This window comes from Miniopterus natalensis, chromosome 8 (assembly GCF_054644295.1).
Source record: "Miniopterus natalensis isolate mMinNat1 chromosome 8, mMinNat1.hap1, whole genome shotgun sequence".
Taxonomy (NCBI): domain Eukaryota; kingdom Metazoa; phylum Chordata; class Mammalia; order Chiroptera; family Miniopteridae; genus Miniopterus; species Miniopterus natalensis.
Genome location: NC_142088.1, coordinates 21,629,537 through 21,649,349, shown reverse-complemented (window position 1 = coordinate 21,649,349; position 19,813 = coordinate 21,629,537). Strand labels below are relative to the sequence as shown.

The 19,813-nt window shown below is 34.5% G+C and overlaps 1 protein-coding gene across 1 annotated transcript in view; it reads right to left on the bottom strand.

The window, feature by feature from the left end:
* Window positions 1–19,813, bottom strand: part of LOC107533966 (ras-associated and pleckstrin homology domains-containing protein 1-like) — a 67,994-nt gene that overhangs the window by 8,864 nt on the left and 39,317 nt on the right. The window contains exons 6-11 of the mRNA XM_087819631.1: window positions 16,555–16,629; window positions 8,238–8,315; window positions 7,653–7,812; window positions 3,224–3,345; window positions 1,975–2,040; window positions 560–703 (exon numbers count right to left, since the gene is read on the bottom strand). Coding sequence (XP_087675757.1) covers window positions 560–703; window positions 1,975–2,040; window positions 3,224–3,345; window positions 7,653–7,812; window positions 8,238–8,315; window positions 16,555–16,629 — 645 coding nt within the window. The remainder of the gene's footprint in view (window positions 1–559; window positions 704–1,974; window positions 2,041–3,223; window positions 3,346–7,652; window positions 7,813–8,237; window positions 8,316–16,554; window positions 16,630–19,813) is intronic.

Genomic DNA, 19,813 nt, shown 5'->3' with positions numbered 1-19,813 from the left:
TCTGGAAAGAACAAGAAAATAATGTAGTTCATTGTTTGTACATGCATATTTCAAGTACAGTGATTCTCAAGTTGGGGTTTCCTCACTAGTTAAATAGGGGCAACAATAGATACCTCTAGGATGGCAGTAAAGAATGGAAGTGATACTGTAAGGAGCTTAAACAGTGCTGGTCCCCCTGTAAGCACAGAAGTGATAGGTACCAAGGGGGCCCTCATAAGAAGCATATTACCCAAGCAAGGCTGAAACATCTATAATCCCAGAAAGCTATTCTCTCCAAACAACAAGCAAAAACTACTCTGGTAGAAGTCCCCAAAATAATAAATAAAAGTATGGTTTCAACTTTGGCAAGAGAACCGAGATGGGCCTAACTAGTGACCAGAGAGGGAACATTTTCAGGTTTCTTCTTCTTCGTAACAGATAAGTAAACAAAGCGATGTTCTGTGTGTCCTACAGAAGTTGAAACAAATCAGAGCCTTGATTCACCCTGTCAGCACACTCACTACAAGCTGAAATCAATGAGCATAATGAAGAAACTCAAAAGCCAGCAGAAGGGACATACCTTTGCTTTTCCTTTAGGGACATAGTAAATACCAGATGCTCGCAAGAGAAAATAACGCTTTTTCCAGGACTTCTTGCCATCATCTTTCAACCAAAGGACTCCTTCAATTTCTGGTATAGTTACAGAACTTCCACAAAAACATTCCTAAAAGAAGAAGATAAGTTGGAAAGACATATGATCTTTGGGTTCTCAGAACAAAGTTGTGTTTACCCCCTATGAAATGTATGACACTGTAATTAAACCAAAATGGCTTTGTATTAAAACCATGCTACTAATTTTACCTCAATTAGAACTTTCTATTCTAGACATACTATGGATTTATTTCAGAACTGTTATGACAGTTCTGAACTTTTACCTAACACTGTTTTGAAGAAACTAAGATGAAATGTCAACTGAGTTGCATGTAAAGCACTTAAGTGCATTTGTAAACAGCATACTTATACTAAATTTAATAAAAGTGTCGAGCTAACATAAACATTGAACTTTATATTTTTCCAAATTAATAATAAATTTAGATTAGCTCTCAAGCTAAATAGGAATACATTTTAAAAGAAAGTAACATACTAAGTGAATGAGTAAACCATTTAATTTAAAAACTATCAATTTATATGACTCTAAAACAAAGAGGGCATTTATTTTTAAAATATTTAACACTAAAGTGAAAGAAATGTAAACAAACTCAAAATTCTGAATTCTGTCTATACTTAGATAAAAACTTAATTTTAAAATAAAAAGCAATCGTGTATTTTGGTAAAAGGATTTTAGAAATACTCACTAAACATAGGACACTTGGAGACTAAATTAATTTCTCTTTCCCCAAAGTACGGAAAAATGAGGAATTATAAAGAGGATTTTTCTTAATTGTAGTGAGTATCATATGAAAAGCTGAATACTGATCTTCATTTTCCTAACTGCCTTGTTGCAAGTAAGCATTTATTCAGGTTTTCAAACACATGAACTTCTTTGATCTCAGTTCTCTTAAATTAGCAAAAGCCAAAAATTCAATTATATTTGAATTTGTTTTTATTACTCTTCAAAATAAGGAGATGCATATATTTTAAAATTGATTATGCTTTTAAAATTTCAGTAATGTAAGACTAAGGCTTGAAATATTTTGTAAACAGCTAATTATATTCAAACTTCTCTCTGGGTAAGCAGATAAAACAGCACAATCATATGCTTCATTGACCAGCCTTTTTTCTCCCACTCATCAGCCCCCAAAGCTCATGCCCCTTGTAGTGTACCAGTTGAACTCTCTCCATCAAGCTATAGAAGAATCTAGCCTTCTCTAGTTACAACTGCAAAAGTAAATATACTGCATTGACATACCTGACTTCAAAAAATGGTGCTTAATATTTTAGTATTATAACGTGCTTAATATTTTAATATTATAATGGGGGAGTGAAGAGTCATACCTCCAACAGCACTTCTTTGTTTCTATCTGCCATCTCAGCTGTTTCCTTTTTCCCCAGAAGATAGTTCTGGAAAAATGGATAAATGAAAGTTAAAGGATAAACACATTCTGTTATTCCCTTGGCACAAGAGTATATATATGATTTCTTCTAGAGATACTGCAACTCTGTGCCAGGCTCTGCCTGTGCAGAGTGAGAAGGAACTCTCTTTGAAAAGCAAGCTGTGCATGAACACCATCATTAAGTGGTTAATGGTGGCTCCCTCCTTATCCATTCATCTTGAACTACTCCATAAAATTGCTCTCCCCCAAATTGTGAGGTGATCTACATGCAACAGTATTATGTTTTGATATATCTAATGAAAGCTGTGTTTACAGAACCTGAAAGGCTTACAAATTATTAAGTACAACAAAGAAGGAAAATTTCCTTAAAATATGCTGGGTTCAACTGATCTATATGCAGACAATTTAATCTATGTTCTGGGTTTTAAAGAAGAAATTCCAAATTCTCTGAGACTACCATAATCTCATTTGGGTGACTCAACTAAAATATGAAATTTAACTATTAGCTTTATGAAAATTTTTTCAACAATCACCTATAAAAAGATCTGTTGGTATTACCAAATGTGTATTCTTTACTTAAAATATCCAGTAAAGATGTGTCATGATTAAGCCACCTGAAGGATAACTATTCAATACCTTTAACACTGCTACTACTTTTCCTCATTACTACAATTTACAGTGAAGTTGTTTTCTCTCACCTACTGATTTTTATAAAATATTTGGGCAGTAGGAAGTATTAACTCAAACATTGTTTTGAAATAAGAAAAGATACAAATAGATCAAGGTAACGTATATTACAATGTGGAACTTTATAATCAAGGTTACTGTGATTAAAAAAAAAAATCAAAATTATGTGTTAACTGGATAAATGACTGAAGTAGAGAAACTTAAATATGTAAGTACTTTTCTTTGATAGATGAGAAACTCTGGATTAGAGAGAGCAGAAACCTGAAATCTCCCTGGAGTTACTTCTGCTGCCCCCCCAAGGGCTCACCCATCTGGCTCTTCAGGCTGGTAACCTCTTTGAGGCCCAGTAGTCCCTCCACCTTAGCAGTAGTGAATGCTCCCATGGGGTTTTACAACCACAGTGTTCCACCCAGGTGGTTGCCAGTCTTTTAACTCTATTAACTTAGCAGCAATAGAATAATATAAGGACTTAAAAATCCTCATATTATGTTATTGAGTCTTACCTGTGGGTTTTTGAAAAGTGCATTTTTTTCTATACGCTCCATAAATATAAGCTTGTTTTGACTATCTCTTGTCCAGTTAAGGAGATTTTCAACCAAGTTTTCATGGTCTTCAAAAATTCTCTCTGTCCCAAAATAAAATACCAATATTTTGTTAGTATTCGTCAGAACTGCATCGAAGATACGAAACCTTGCAAAGTAATTCACAACAGAACCATAGAATCTTTACTGACACTACAGCCCTGGGCCCTTAAGAGGTTATGTGGTTTTCCATCTGTTTTCAAATAAGCGAACATGCCCTAATAGTGGTAAGTGACTTCAGCAAGGTCACATAGCTGCTACGTGGAAGAATTAGGACTAGAATCTAGGTCTCCTAAACTCTAGGCTGTATTCAGCTTTCAGCCTTTTCCCATTCCATCCTTAAAAAAGAACATGTTAGTTGCATTTCATAAATTCTGATATTAAGTATTCACAATAGTATTCAATTCTTTTAATTTTCAAATTTTCCAATATAATTTCTTCTTTGAGCCATGGGTTTTAATTTTAAACAAAGATGTATTTTAATTTCCAAATGAGGAACCAAAGCACATGTCCTTTAGATTGAACATATATTCAAAGAACCTATTCTAGATACTAATTTTTTGAAATTTCTTTAGAGTTGCTTCTGGCCTCATGCTTGAATTAATTTTTAGAAATATTATACTTCTGCTTGAAAAGAATGTATATTTTCCTGTAATTAGTGTTCTAAATGTATGTTGTAGATCAAAGGAATTATTTTTCAAATCTCCTGTATCTTTTTTTTGTCTGCTTGACTGTACTGATCACTGAAAAGATTCTTAGGTGTAAAGGTTCTACCATGAAAGCTGACTTGCGAGTTTCTCGTGGTAGTTCTATCAACTTTTGCTTTATACATTTTATGGTCTCTTTCTAGTGAGTATGTGTGTTCTCTTCATCTCTAGTAATGCATTTTGCTTAAAGTCTATTTTGTCTGATATTAACACAGTTAATTATCTTTCTTTTGGTTTGTATCTTTTCACATTCCTTTTACTTTCAACCTTTATGTATCTTTAAATAGGTCTTTTGTAAACAGCAACAGCTGCATTTTGTTTATTTGTCCTTTCTAATAGTCATTAATAATTTACATTTATCATAATTTGTTTCCACCATCTTATGTTGACCTCTTAGTAGTCTTGTTTTCTTTTCTTTTATTCATTCAACAAATACTGAATGACCACATATATATTTTTAAATTTTTATTTTTCAACTACAGTTAACATTCACTATTATTTTTATTTTACAAAGTGATTCCCCCAATATTTCAAAAACCCACCTGGCTCCATACACACTCATCACAATATTACTATTATTAAAACACTTTATTAAACTTATTGGGGTGACAATGGTGAATATGAACATATAGGTTTCAAGTGTGGGTTTCTTATATTACAAGATCTGTATATTGCTCTGTGTGCCCACCACCCAAAGTCGTATCTTCTCCCATCACCATATACTAAGACCCTCTTCACCGCCCCCTCTGGCAACCACCACACTGCTGTTTGTGTCCACCAGTTTCAGTTTTATAACCCATATGAGTGAAATCATACGGTTCTTAGCTTTTTCGGACTGACTTATTTCACTTAGCATAATATTCTCCAGGTCCATTCATGTTGTTACGAATGGCAGTACTTCATCTGTTCTCATGGCCAAGTAGTATTCCATCGTGTACATGTACCACAGCTTCTTTATCCAGTCCTCTATTACAGGACACTTAGGTTGTTTCCATGTCTTGGCCACCATGAATAATGCTGCAGTGAACATAGGGGTGCATATATCTTTGCAAATACAGGTTTTCAAGTTTTTTGGGTATATACCCATGAGAGGGATTCCTGGGTCGTATGGTAGCTCTATTCTTAATTTTTTGAGGAATCGCGATAGTGGCTGTGCCAGTCTACGTTCCCGCCAGCAGTGAATGAGGATTCCCTTTTCTCCACAACCTCTCTAACAGTTGTTACTGCTTGTCTAACTGATAATAGCCATTCTATCAAGTGTGAGGGTGGTGTCTCATCATTGTAGTTTTGATTTGCATTTTCCTAACTGCTAGTGACGTCAAACATTTTTTCATGTATCTACTGGCTGTTTGTATGTGTTCTTGGGAGAAGTGTCTGTTCAGGTCCTCTGCCCACTTTTTTATTGGGTTGTTTGTTTGTTTGGTGTTGAGTTTTATGAGTTCTTTATATATTTCGGAAACTAAACCTTTGTCAGAGGTACTGTTTGCAAATATCTCGCATCTAGTTGGCTGTCTGTTTTGTTGGCAGTTTCTTTTGCTGTGCAGCAGCTTTTTAGTTTGATATACTCCCATTCATTTATTTTTGCCTTTACTTCCCTTGCCTTTGGGGTCAAGTTCATAAAATGTTCTTTACGACCAAGGTCTGTAAGTTTGGTACCTACATTTTCTTCTATGTAATTTGTTGTTTCAGGTCTCACATTTAAGTCTTTGATCCATTTTGAGTTCATTTTTGTACATGGGGACAAACTGTAATCCAGTTTCACTCTTTTGCATGTGGCTTTCCAGTTTTCCCAGCACCATTTATTGAAGAGACTTTCTTTACTCTGTTGTGTGTTTCTGGCTCCTTTGTCAAAAATTATCTGCCCATATACATATGGTTTTATATCTGAGCTCTCTATTCTGTTCCACTGATCTGTGTGTCTGTCAATACCATGCTGTTTTGATTACTGTAGCTCTATAGTATAATTTGGAGTCAGGTAGTGTGGTATCTCCAGCTTCGTTCTTTTCTTCATGATTGCTTTGGCTATTCAGGGTCTTTTGTGGTTCCATACAAATCTGATGATTTCTCGTTCTATTTCTTTAAAAAAATGACATTGCTATGTTGATGGGGATTGCATTAAATCTGTATATTGCTTTGAGTAATATGGCCATTTTAACTATGGTGGTTCTTCCAATCCATGAACATGGGATATTTTCCCATTTTCTTGTGTCACATTACAATATTATTGAGTATATTCACTATGCTGTGCTTCACATCCCCGTGACTATTCTGTGACTACCAATTTGTATTTAAACCCTTCACCTTTCTCAGCTAGCCCCTCAATCCCCCACCCCTTCAGCAACCAACCAGTCTGATCTCCGTATCTATGAGTTCACCTCATACTACAGTTGAAGCACTGTGCATATATGATTAAATAACTGTTACTTAAGACATCAGAGTCAATTACATAAAAAGCAATACAAAAATATTAAAAATGTGAGTCTAACCTACAGCCATGAAAATATTCCAAAACTAGCATCCAAACATTTTCTGTGTATCATGATGCTACTACATCTTATGAACTCAAACAAATTTTCTAATTCATTAGGAAGAGTTATAGATGAGTATTATGGAGAGAATACATTTTTATTCATGTTAATGAAGTTTTAATAACTTATAGTTTAGTTTTGGGAATTGTGTATATATTTTCTGAAAGGGTTAATAACTAAGTCTTTATTTCTCTGGAAATTGCCGTGAATATTTAAAGATATAAGTAGTAAGAGAAATGCAAATACATATTTTAAATAAAATAGTAAGTTAAAAATTAATTACTGATTAAATTAAACATGCTAAGATAATTATTGCAAGGTTTCTATGATCATACAACTAATATTACAAAAAGAAAACTTTTTTTTAATCCTCACCTGAGGATATTTTTCTCATTGCTTTTCAGAAAGAGTGGAAGGGAGAGAGGGAGAGAGAGAAAAACATCAATGTAAGAGAGACACATTGACTGGCTGCCTCTCACAGATGCCACAGCTGGGTTGGGGTTAGGGATCAAGTCTGCAACCAAGATACGTGACCTTGGCTGGAATCGAACCCAGGACCCTCCAGTCCATGGGCTGACACTTTAGCCACTGAGCCAAACCAGCTAGGGCAAAAATGAAAACATTTTAAGAATCAATGATGGTATAAAAAATGAGGATGTTTAAAATTAGAAAACATCATATCAAACTACAAATCTTAGGAGACTAAGACTTAGTATACCTAGCTAAAAATAAGATATTTGTGCTTTTATGTGTCCCCTGAAAGACAAATGCAGATATAAAGACTTCAATACAAATGTGAATAAATAAACTCGTCTTTAGTAAATGTGTTGATCTATGCAGGTCTTATTTGAAGGGAAATAGTATTTATTACCTTAAAACACACACACACACACACACACACCTTTGTTCTAATTATAAGAAACTCTAAACTGAACTAGAAACCTCATATTCAAAGAAAGTTCAAAATACTTGGGAGAAAAAAAGATAATGTAAAAAGGCAAGGTTATATTATAGAAAAATAAATAAATAAATATGTCTCGAGATGCTTTTATCAACATGAAAACTGTTGGAATTACATAGAAATTAAAAAGTAATTGAAGCAATGAGATTACTAACCCATTTGTAACTCAGAGATGGTTTCCACCAGTGACCAGTCTAAACTGTAACCGCAGTGGGATTTGTCCATCAGGTTATCCAGCACTTGCCTCACTGTCTGTCTCTCATCCACCATCATTGTTTTAGAACTATCATCAGACATGTGGACTCTAATAACCAACTATAAAAGGCAAAAAGAAAATTAAATATAAACCAATAATCAGGCATTTTAGAAACTTCCTCCAATATTGAATAATGTTTCTCAGTAATGCCCTTAATTAAATATAAATTAAAATAAACTTAACTCTATTACGTTAAAAATGCTCTAAAATTAGGTATCAAATAACCTATCTAAACAAATTTAAAGCCTCCTTAAAATTATAAAAGGTAAGGTTATAAGATTATTTCGTTTTACTCTATTACATAACTTAAAACCAGGAAGTTATATCTTTTAAAATGCATTTTATCCACAAAAATACATGTGAAAAATATATTAGGAAGAAAAAACCTCTTAGAGACACATTATATAAACAAGGCAATTATTTATAAATCTGTAAAACTGATTAAAAAAAAAAATCCCAGACCAGGAAAAAGCCCAAATATCACCTTTTTCACTTGTGCCTCTTTAATTTTCTCTAGAGCAACTCTGATCTTCTCAGCTTTCAGTTTTGCTGCTTGTTCTTCCTGTGAACAAAAGCACTTCAGATAAACTAATGCTAAAATAATGAGAAGTTTTTAGAAGTCTTTTTATCCTTCAGGATGTTGCTCGCATTGAATTTCAGCAAGAATATAACTTGACACACTTATATAAAGTATACTTTAAAAATAACCCTGTTCACAAAGTGAGAGCTCACATATCATAAAGAAACTTTTTTTAAGATGCACACTTGAAGATCTCTTATAAGACTAGATTCCATATTCTAGAAAAAAAGAAATCTGTGATGGAATAAATTAATGAGTTTGATTCTGTCCATCTGAAGCAGATGCATTTTGGATTCTGGGGTGGGGGAAACATGAGTGTATATAGGTTATCTGTGGGCCTGCCCATTTGTTACACCTGCACAATCCCAGCTCTGAACTTATACTCCCCTCTAAAGCATGGGCAATCTTTTGCATGCTAATGTTCTGTTCTGTTCTCTTGCACTGACAACGTATCATCATCATAAAAAGAGCAAAAAAAACCACACAAACCAAACCAAAACAAAACCCAGTATCAATTTATTTGCAACCATATATAACTCCTTAATAAAAAATGTACATTCTTATTAATATACCAATACAAATACAAGAGGCTGCGTTATATTATAGGTTTTACTCTGCTTTGGAAAACCAAACAATAAAATCAATGTCTCATGTCAATAATCTCAAATTTGTGTCCATTAATTCATTGATAATTTTTTTTAAAAGTCAAATATAATTTTCCAAATATTTAATTTCTAGTAACTTCTATTTTATAAAATGTAGATAAGTAGTAATAAAATTATCAAGAACTACAACTACCCTTAAACCATTTGTCTATTTTTTCCTAAGACAACATATAGTACTCTAATACAGGTACTTACTTGCACTTTCCAGCAATAGGCCATAGTACACTGTAGCATTAATCCCGAGTTGAAAAAAGTCATGTAAGTAAACCTTTGCTTATAAAGGGTTACTTTCTAATTCTAAACTTTGATTTCTCTGAAAAATAACTAAGAAAAATATAAACTGCCAGCTTGTAGACTCCTTTATTTAATATAAAACTTAAAAAGAAAAAAACACATCACAAAAAACAAGAGAAAAGCCTAATCATATTAGCCAAACTTTATCAGCTGTGGATTCTGATTAAAAAACCACAATCCATGTGATATTCTTCATTAAAAACCTAAAACTTTCAGGGCAAAAAAACCTCCCAAAACTCAATTCATTAACAGATTTATTCACTGTTCTAAATTCTGTTGGCTTTCCAGTTTCTGAACTGCTTCTCTTTCCACCTCACATTCTAGGCTGTCTCCCCTCATTTGGAGCTTAGTATTTACTTACTACTCTGCGGAACAGAGGAAAAAACAGTGGTTAGGGAAGACAGTGGGCTTGTTTGTCAGAAATCTGATCCTCGTCAATGAAAGGAGCCAGGGAATTAACATAATAACCGAGGTCTGGAAATACTATCTGTAAACCCAATTAGACAGAGAACAAAGAACTTTATTTTAACAATGGAGAGGAGTAAGATAAGACTTGATTCTTACACTATTATAGATATATTCATTTGATTAAAAGATTAGGCCATCCTATCCATCCTTTATGCAAATAAACAATAAAATAATTATAAATTATGTTGACTGTGTATTTTAACTTATATATTTTTTCTTTTTAAGACAGGTTATAAAATGAGAAAACTAAACTACTGTAAATTTAAATCTCAAAGTCTGATGAGGAAAAACGGGCATGTAGAATCAATGCTTTGTGTATTTGGACATAAACATGAACTTCTGCAAGGCCAAATTCTTTTATAATTAATATGCAGAAGTTAAAAAAAATTAATGTCCTCAAAGCCATAAAGCATTTTTAGGATAAAACATATTCAAGAGAATGAGAAGACAAGCTATAGACTAGGAAAAAATATTTATCAGACATATCTAATAAAGGACTACTATCTAAACTATAGAAATAATTCTTAAAACCAACAAGAAAATGAACAACCCATTTTAAAAATGGGCAAAACACCTTAACAGACAATTCACCAAAGAAGATACACAGATGGCAAATAAGACTATAAAAAAATGCTCAAAATCATATGTCATTAGGGAACTGCAAATTAAAACAATGAGTTACCACTGCACACCTATGAGAACGGCCAGGCTTCAAAATACTGGAAACACCAAATGCTACTGAGGGTTGTAGGCAAATAGGAACTCTCATTCATTGCTGGTGGGAATGTAAAATGGTACAGTCACTTCAGAAGACAGTTTAGTGGTTTCTTATAAAACTAGGCATGCTCTTACGATGTGACCCAGCAATCCTCAATATCTACTCAAATGAGAAAACTTACTTCCACCCCAAAACCTACACACAGATGTTTATAGCAGCCTTATTTATAAAATGCCAAAAGTTGTAAGCAACCCAGATATCCTTCAGTAGGTGAATGGATAAACTGTACTGCATCCAGATAACGAAATGTTATTTAATGCTAAAAAGAAATGAGCTATCAAGACATGAAAAGACATGGAAGAAACTTAAAGGCATATTACTAAGTGAAAGAAGCCAATCTGGAAAGGCTATACATTATATGATTCTAACTATATGACATTCTGAAAAAGGCAAAACTATGAATAAACTAAAAAGATTAGCGGTTGTTGGGGGTCGGGGAGAGGGAGGGATGAACAGGTGGAGCACAAAGAATTTTTGTGGGAAATTATTCTAACAGTATGATACTATAATGGTGGATATATGTCATTATACATTTGTCCAAACTTGTAAAATGTACACCACCAAGGGTGAACCCTAATGTAAACTATGGACTCTGAGTGATAATGATGTATTAATATAGGTTCATCAATTTTAACAAATGTTCCACTCTGGTGGGGGATGATGATGATGGAGGCTATGCATGTGTGGGGGTAGGTGGTATATGAGAAATCTCTTTACCTTCCTCTTAGTTTTACTGTGAACATATAACTGTTCTAAAATACAAAGTCTATTCAAAAAAGGAATATAAGAATTTAAATATTATATCTGATATTGGTTAGAAATTTTATTATGAAAATTTATCTTCATAACTCCCACTTTAGTATATTATTTAGAACACAATTAGGGCTATCTTTTGAAGAAATGACATAAAAAGTAATTTAATTGTAAGATTAGCTTAAACTCCTAGATCAGTTTCTGCTCACCAGGCTAATAGGAAAAAAGCTGACACACTGGAAGAAAGGTTTAAAGAAACAAAAGACCCCAGTAAATCCATTAAAAAAAAAAAAAAAAAAAAGGGAAAGGAAAGGAAAGAAACAAGAGATACAAAACACCAATTAACATACATTAAACCAATGAGGTTTCCTAGTCGTTAATAAGAAGTAATTTTTAGGTAAAGCAGTGAGGTGGGGCTATTTTAACATCCAAATTCAGCTATTCTCCCATCTGCTTAAAAGACTACTCTTTACATAAATTGGTCTGTGTTAAAACTGCATCCAATTCAAATTTAAGAGCTATGTACTTAATTTTGACCTTTAGTTCTTTCTTCTCCAGTTTATTAACAAGGATATCCTTGCTAGGAGCTTTCTGAAGAAACAATTAATCAAGACACCTCTAACTTTCAGTTTGGAGCAAAAGTAGAAATAAAATGTTTATACCAAACTGCAAAATTCATAGTATTTTATTTTTCCTCAGAAAGTTTGGTTTTTATCTACTTTATTTAAGCCATAATTGTATCTTTTAACCAAAACAACCGAGGAAAGGAAGAGGCTATTATAAGCTTAGAGAGTATTGTGCAATATAGGAAAAGATCAATAAGTCTTTGCTAATGAATTTAGATTATATACTTGGAAGACATCTAAGAGTTGATTTATAAAGGCAATGCAAATCTGTTTAATGTCTGCAACCCAAGTTTAAAACAAAGAACAAAGCTTTATTCATCTCATGTTCTCTCTGTTAAAGCCAACAAACCCAGGTCTTAAGTCTTCTGCCCCTTATCTTTTGCCTATCCCTTTCTTAACGCTGTTTGTCCCATAACTATCCTAAATATACATAAAAGATACCTCACACATACAATAACTTTCTCTCCTACTCCTTCTCTTACAAGAGCAAGAGACAACCTATTTTCTACCTGAAAAACTCTTGTGTGGCTATCAATAATCATCAAATGCCAAGCCTCCTCAAATTTACATCAAGGACAAAAACTCGGTGAAGATCTTATGATTAAATGAAAGCCAATGCTGTGGCTACAAAGTGTTAGAGCATTGTCTTCAGTGTAAAAATCAGAATACTTACAGAAAGAGTTACAGTTGCTAAGAGACTGCTAGGGAATTCTTTCAACTAAGAAATTATTAAGGCTTTGTGAGTTCAGAACAAATCTGATTGATATTAAGGGGCTAAAGGGAAGTTAGGTTTCTTTGAGATTCAGTTTATTTCACAAATTACAATAAAAGTTATGTAAATTAAAAGAATTCAAAGAAAACTTGGAGCGATAAGCAGTTTAATACCCCATTTACAAAACTACTTAGAGCCAAAATAGTAATAGTAACAACTAGTTTACTTCCCTTAAAGAAATCATGAAATTGCCCTAACCAGGCAGCTCAGTCAAGAGCACTGTCCCGATATGCCAAGGTTTGAGGGTTTGATCCCTGGTAAGGGCACAATACAGGAATCAGCCAATGAGTGCATAAATAAGTGGGTCCACAAATTGATGTTTCTCTCTCTCTCCTTTCCTCTCTAAAATCAATTTTTTTAAAAAGAAAAAGAAACAAATCATGAAATTGATAAACTCTCAATGAGAAGAGAAATAACATTAACCGAACACGTTGAAACTTGTCACACACTAATTATCATGCTACACGTTAGTATCTAATTTCATTCTCAGGACTGCAAGGCCAATATTATTATTATCATTATTATTATATCCATTGTACTGATTAACTAAGGCCCAGAAAGACTAATCTTTCTAAGATTACATAGGCAGTTACCAAGTGACTGCTTGCTCTTTCCACTACAATGTGACAGTTCCTTTTGTCCTGAGGGTTATAACACAAACTTTTGGGACAGCAATAAATAAAAACCGCTTGTCAAAAATAAAAAATGTTCATCTATATAACAGCATTTTTACTTATTTGAAGCAAAGAAAATGGTGGTCAACATTACAGCAGTTCTTGAAACCCTGATGGTTACTGAAGAACCAATCCTTCATTTGACAGATGTTTGTTGAGACTGAGCTGGCTTGGGTTTGAGTGCAGGAGATACAGAGTTTCAGCTCTCTTTAAACTTATACTTAATGAGAGAGACAAAACAAGAGAACAGATGTGTGATAAGTCAGTCAGTGGTAAGTCTTATGAAAAAAAATAAAGCAGGATAAGAGTGATAAATACGTATTACCAGATCAGAAGGTAGGGAAGGCCTTTAGAATGGTATTCAGAGATATCAAGGTCATTGGATCAGCAATGCCCTTTGCCCACTGCTCTCACTTATGGCAAAATAATCCTGTGCTGGCACTAATGCCACTCCTCAAAGAAACTGTTTGGCACTGTTTTTGCAGAGGCTCCCGGCTCAGAACTCCATGTGGGATAGTTATTTCATTAACAGTAGTATAGTTTCAACTGTACTGTTGAAAACAAAACAAAACAAAACAAACTCACTCTTTTTGCTGCCCTGGCCTAACTACAGTGCTGCTGTGTTCATTCTACTGTGTACTAACCACTGGGTATTACAATGGCCTAGTCTGGAAGAGAGCAGATCAGAGCTGTGTCAGTAACTCGGGCACATGCTCTTTGGGTAGGGAGAACCAGACTACCACACAGGAGATATCCAAGAGGTACAAACTCATTTTAGCTTCATAACAGCCAGATGCTCTGGTGCAGAGGGCACTGACACTGAGAGGCCCCTGTGGCTCAGATTATCTAGAAGCTCTGCCACTTCATCCTTGACTCCATTCCCCATTCCACCCTAAATGTTTGGCTCTCTGCTACAGAATCACATTCCTGCTCAAATTGATTATTGTATGTAAGCAGGATGTTGACTATATACACTAGTAATACCACCACTTGGGTAACGGAGAAGATATGATCTGAGTAAGGAATGGCTCTGACGCTGCAGTTGGCATCTCCATCTCTTGGGCAGAGGGAGATAAGAAGTTAACAACTGCATTTATCCAAAACTTGCAAAGAACAACTCTCCCTGCGGTAGAAACTGTTTTATTCACTGGCATACTGTGTTGTAAATGCTGTATGGCACATAGTAAATATTTGTTGAATGAAGTTATTCTCTTCAACAGTTTCCCATTGCATTTGGGGGGGGGAAAATTAAACTCCTTAACATGCCTTGAATGCCTTGGTTCCTGCCTAGCTCTCCAAATCCAAATCAAGACACTCATTTCTTCTTTCAACTATTGTGGCTCCAGAAACAGTCATAATCTCAGCTTTTCAAACATGTCAACTCCTGTTCTCCCTGGGACTATCCACATGAACCACTTCCCTTTACCCTCAAGATGGCTTTTTATCCTTCAAGCTTTAGAGTAAATATGTCACCCCCTTAGAAGGGCCTTTTCTGATTTTACCATGTAAAGGGAATGTAGCCTTCCTTCATGGCACTTAACGTGATTTAGAATTTGCCTACATGCTTGCTTGTTGATAGTTTTTGAATCTATCATGACTGTGAGCTCCTGGGGGCTGTGGGGGATATCTGGCAATTTTATACAATGTTATAGCTAGCACAGCACATGACTCAACAAATATTTGTTGAATAAATAAGCAATGGAAATGGTTAAATGTTGCACTTAATCTGTGAGCAGTGTACAAAATGGACAGGACAGTCAAGAATAAAGAGACAAGTGTAGTGGTTCTGGTAAGAGATTAAGAGCTGGTTTTAGGGTGGTGACAAAGGGAATTAAGTGGGTGGGTGAACTCAGTAAATCCTGAAGATCACCGTGAGCTTCACCAGAACTTTGAGGTCATAAGTGAAAAGAAGAAAGACACCAAGAATCATAGAGGGGTCAAACCTGGGCAACTGGGAGAATGGCAGCATTCTGAATAAAATTGTGAGCCCCCAGGCTAAGGAAGCTAAAGACCTGCAGGATTGGTACTGGTAATCTTCCAGGAAATGCCTGATGGCAATCTGGAAATTTGTTGCTCTCAGGTAGAGAGATGTGATCTAGAACAGAGTTGCTAGTTGAAGCTATGAGTGTAAATTCCAGGTAGAGAGACAGTAAACAGAGAAGAGCTGAGGAAAAGGAAAGAACGTTGCTATGGTTATAAAGTACATGTCTATTACCTGCTTAGACTTCTATATTCCCTGATCTTTAAGCTCCTAACTCATTCCTAGATCTACTTTAAAGAGAGAAACTCAAGCAGAGAAAGAGTTTCACTGCTGAATCTTGGGTCTTCTCTGATCGCTTATGGAGATTTTAATTTTAGCTTTATCATTTTCTTTTACAAGTTTATAAGGTTAAAAAGAAATAAACTTTAAAAATATCCCTCTGATACAATAACAACTTAGAGACATTACCTATAATTACTGTGTATGTTCTTCAGAAGCCAAGTCTGGCATTCTTGAATTTAACATTATTTAAATAAGATAATGAAATAAAAACATGATTTGAAAAGAGGTAGAAAGCTATTCAGTCAGCTTCCTTATTCTGTTACCCTTCGTTAATGATGACAATGGCTAAAAGATCTAAAACTGATGTAAAATACCAGCCCAATGAAAGCCTAGCTGGACCGATTCTAACCATTCTGAAAGTGAAGAACTGAGAGATTAAAACTCAACATTCTCTTCCAACTGGAGGAAGCTGATGTAAAGTAAGATTCTTTTTATATAAACAAGGGTTTTAATTAAGTGAGGTGCTGATAATATAAACAAGAATTAGAAAACAAAGTCTGCTAAAAAACAACTCACAGCATGGATAACCACTAGTAGTAAAAGTTAAAATCAAAGCAATGATTTTTAGACTTTAAAGTGAAATACAATGTTAAGCTAGAAAAGTACAACATACTTGGGAAGACTGTTATTTACAAAAGTTTAAAACTAGTGAAAACTTACTGAAAATATTTTCTAAATATTTTGAGAGTCATTAAAGTCAGTAAGTAATTATACCTTGAGTAAAAGAAAAAATACCTCTATTCAGCACAAAGGTGCTGAAATAAGAAAGCACAATCTGAGAAATCTGAGCGCACAATCAAAACCAGAAATTATATTCTACCTACAAGGCAATAAATATTTACATACAGGTGGAAAGAAGAAGTATCACCTTGGTCAGCAAATGAGAAGGTTTTCCTGCAATGTTTCTCAGAAGAAGGGAGGTTTCCCTGTCCAGATAGGAGTGCTTGTGCAGAAAGAGAGAGAGAGAAAAAAAAAGGCAACAGAAGTCAGTGGAGGTTTTATGTGTTTAAAATATAAAGTAGACAAAGCAAGAATGATCTCTATTATTAATTTCCTATCTTTTCCCTAAACTCACTGAAATATGTCCAAAAGAAAATTTTTAAAAAGGGCAGGAAAAAGATAAAAAAGAAAAGGAGGGGCACGCAAAGATCCATGGATGCCAGTAGCTGTGTCCTAACCAACTCTTGCTGATCCTTCACTGTGGGAAATGGACCATACGCTGCAAAGATCGCAGAGCCAGTGTGTTTTCCAGGGCAGTGTTTGTGAGTGCTGTGCACACAGCACAAATACAAATAGGTGTTGAAAACCAATGACAAATATATTCCTTCCTCATGTAAAGCCTACATAAGATCTATACAGCTTTAATTAGTATATTCTTATGAAAAGAGAACAAGACTACATCATTTCTAAAACTTCTGCAAGTATTTCTGATAATTCAGTGATAGTCACACCAAGAGGAAAAATGTCCATAAATATTCTGCCTAATAAATATCACCTATTTTCAGTAAAATTTTATTAATTCATTATATTAGAATACTAATAGGATTGTGTTACACAGTACAGAATTCGCATAGCAAATGAATATAAATAAAATATTAAGAAGTGTTATCTTAAATTGGTTATATTAATTCAAGCAATTAAGATATTTTCATTAAAATTATTGTGAATAACATAGAAACTAACTACACTTTTCCACCTTAATAACTTTTTAGTAACATGTTGCAAGGTAAGTTTATGCAACTGTATTTAAACTCATGTAGTATACATTACAGCTGTTTTGATATATATGCAATTCATACTTGCCTGTCCCTAAATAATTCCAAATTAGTTTTAATGCTGTGTAGTTACTAACCAGCATTTAAAACAATACATGGCACAGCTAAGTGGAATTATAGAAAACATTCTATAGTGTTATATTTTATAAACCTAACTGTATATCAAGCTATTCTTGAGAAACAAATTCTTTTAATTTATGTAAACAAATACCAGAGCAGCAGCTACTCTCATAAAGTTCTTTGTCACAAATAATAAAATACACTACTTCAAGATTAGAAATAGTTCCCCAGTTAGCTTTGTTTTAATTCAAGATGAACCTTATAAGCACACTTGTCCCTTTCACCCACTCCTGAAAATAAAAAAATAAAAAACAACAAAGAAGGAAACCTAAGGTTAAAATATATTGGATATATTAATCAAGATTAGCACTAACAAGGTCAGACAACAAGAACAGAGACAATTATCCCTAGGTTATCATTTACTTATATAGTATAATTCTCCTGAAGATAAAGATAAGTTGGTTCATCCATAAAGACACTAGGTAAGCAGAAATTTCTAAAAATTCAATTTAATTTGAGGTTAACAATTGGGAAAGACAGAGGTGAAAATTGGGAATGTCAATTAAAAAGAGCAAATATAACTTATTGCTCTTACTCTCATTTTTTGCTACTCACATGTAATGGGAAAAAAATGTATTCTTATACAATTATGTAAAACATATAGAAGATAACTTATTGAAAACCTTCTATTTATCTTACTCATAAAGGATACTTTCTCAGAAAAAGATTCCCAAAATGAGTAGAACATCAATATTTAGATAATTGTATTTCAAATTTAAGAAGTAAATCTGCTTCAGCCTATTAAAACAAATTATTATTTGGTAAATATAATTCCAGATCTTAAATTCAAGTTTAAACTTAAAAAAAAAAAAATCTATACTCTGATCAGTAAGACTAATATTTAACTATTTGAAGACTCTAAAGTAGAAGTTAGCCATTTAAAAATTTTACAAGTTTATGACTAGCCGGGTGTGGCTCAGCGGTTGAGCATCGACCCAGGATCCAGGAGATCGAGGTTGGATTCCCAGTCAGGGCACATGCCTGGGTTGCGGGCTCAATCCCCAGTTGGGGGTGTGCAGGAGGCAGCCAATCAAAGAGGACTCTCTCATCATTGATGTTTCTATCTCTCTCTCTCCCTCTCCATTCCGCTCCCTGAAATCAATAAAGATATATTTAAAAAGTAATAAAAATAAATAAATAAAAATTTTACAAGTTTAAGTAGCTTAAACTTGTAAGGGATAATTAATTATAGTTGGTGACTCCAAAATATGCCACATCCAAAAAATGAGACCACAAGCAATAGGTGGACATGATTGTAAATTACTTTGAGTTTGGGACAGTCATATATAGCTATTCACTGCTTAATCACTAGCAGGGAGGGAGGCCAGGTCTCCATGTTCCCTCTGTCTAAGTTTCAAGTATTTGTAGCAGAACTCCCTGCTCTCCCCCCCCCTCAAAAATCTAGAAATCAGAAGCCACAAATTCCTCCCTTCAATAAATGCCTTATCTACCTTCCCCTACTGGTGCCAGTCCTACATTGCTCTAGAATTCCTTAGAAAGGGGGTGCAGGGTGGCAGGAGAATGGTTACTGGAGACAGATGCAAGAGGGATAAGAAGAGTGGTGTGCAACTGGAGGGCTGAGAAAAGTAAAAGACACTGGTTTGGGCACATCACTCAATCAGCCTTCAGTCCTGGTATATGTTACTGGTAACAAAAATGCATAGAACTTCATTTAAATGAGACCTTTTTATGTTTTCCTTCATTTACCACTAACAACACAAAGTCAGTGGCTTATTCTTAATCCATTTCACTGGTTTATTAGCCCATTTTCTTACTCTCTTCCATTTTCCCCTTTCATTTATTCAACTATTTTAGGTTTCAACTTTGAGCCTGTAACCATGCCAGGCACTGGAGGATGCAAGGTGACCAAGACAGGCATTTCTTGCTCTCACAAAGTTTAGAGTCTAATAGGGAGAGAACTGACACCTACAATACACTGTGTTAAGTGGTATGGGAGCAAGTAGGAGATGGGATATCTAACCCCAAATTAGGTGCTCAGTAAAGTATTTCTGAAAAAGCTTAGAGTCCTGGAGGGTGAGTAAGAGGCAGCTGGGGGTGGGGTGGGGAGTAGAGGCAGAGATTAGATATACAGAGGTTCTCAATGGGGATGGTGCTGCCCTCAGTGCTGCCACAATGAAGAGGAGGGGGCTGTTATTGGTATTTATTGGAAGGGAAGTCAGAAATACTAGATGTTCTGTAAACATGGAACAATTACACATGATAACAAAAGTC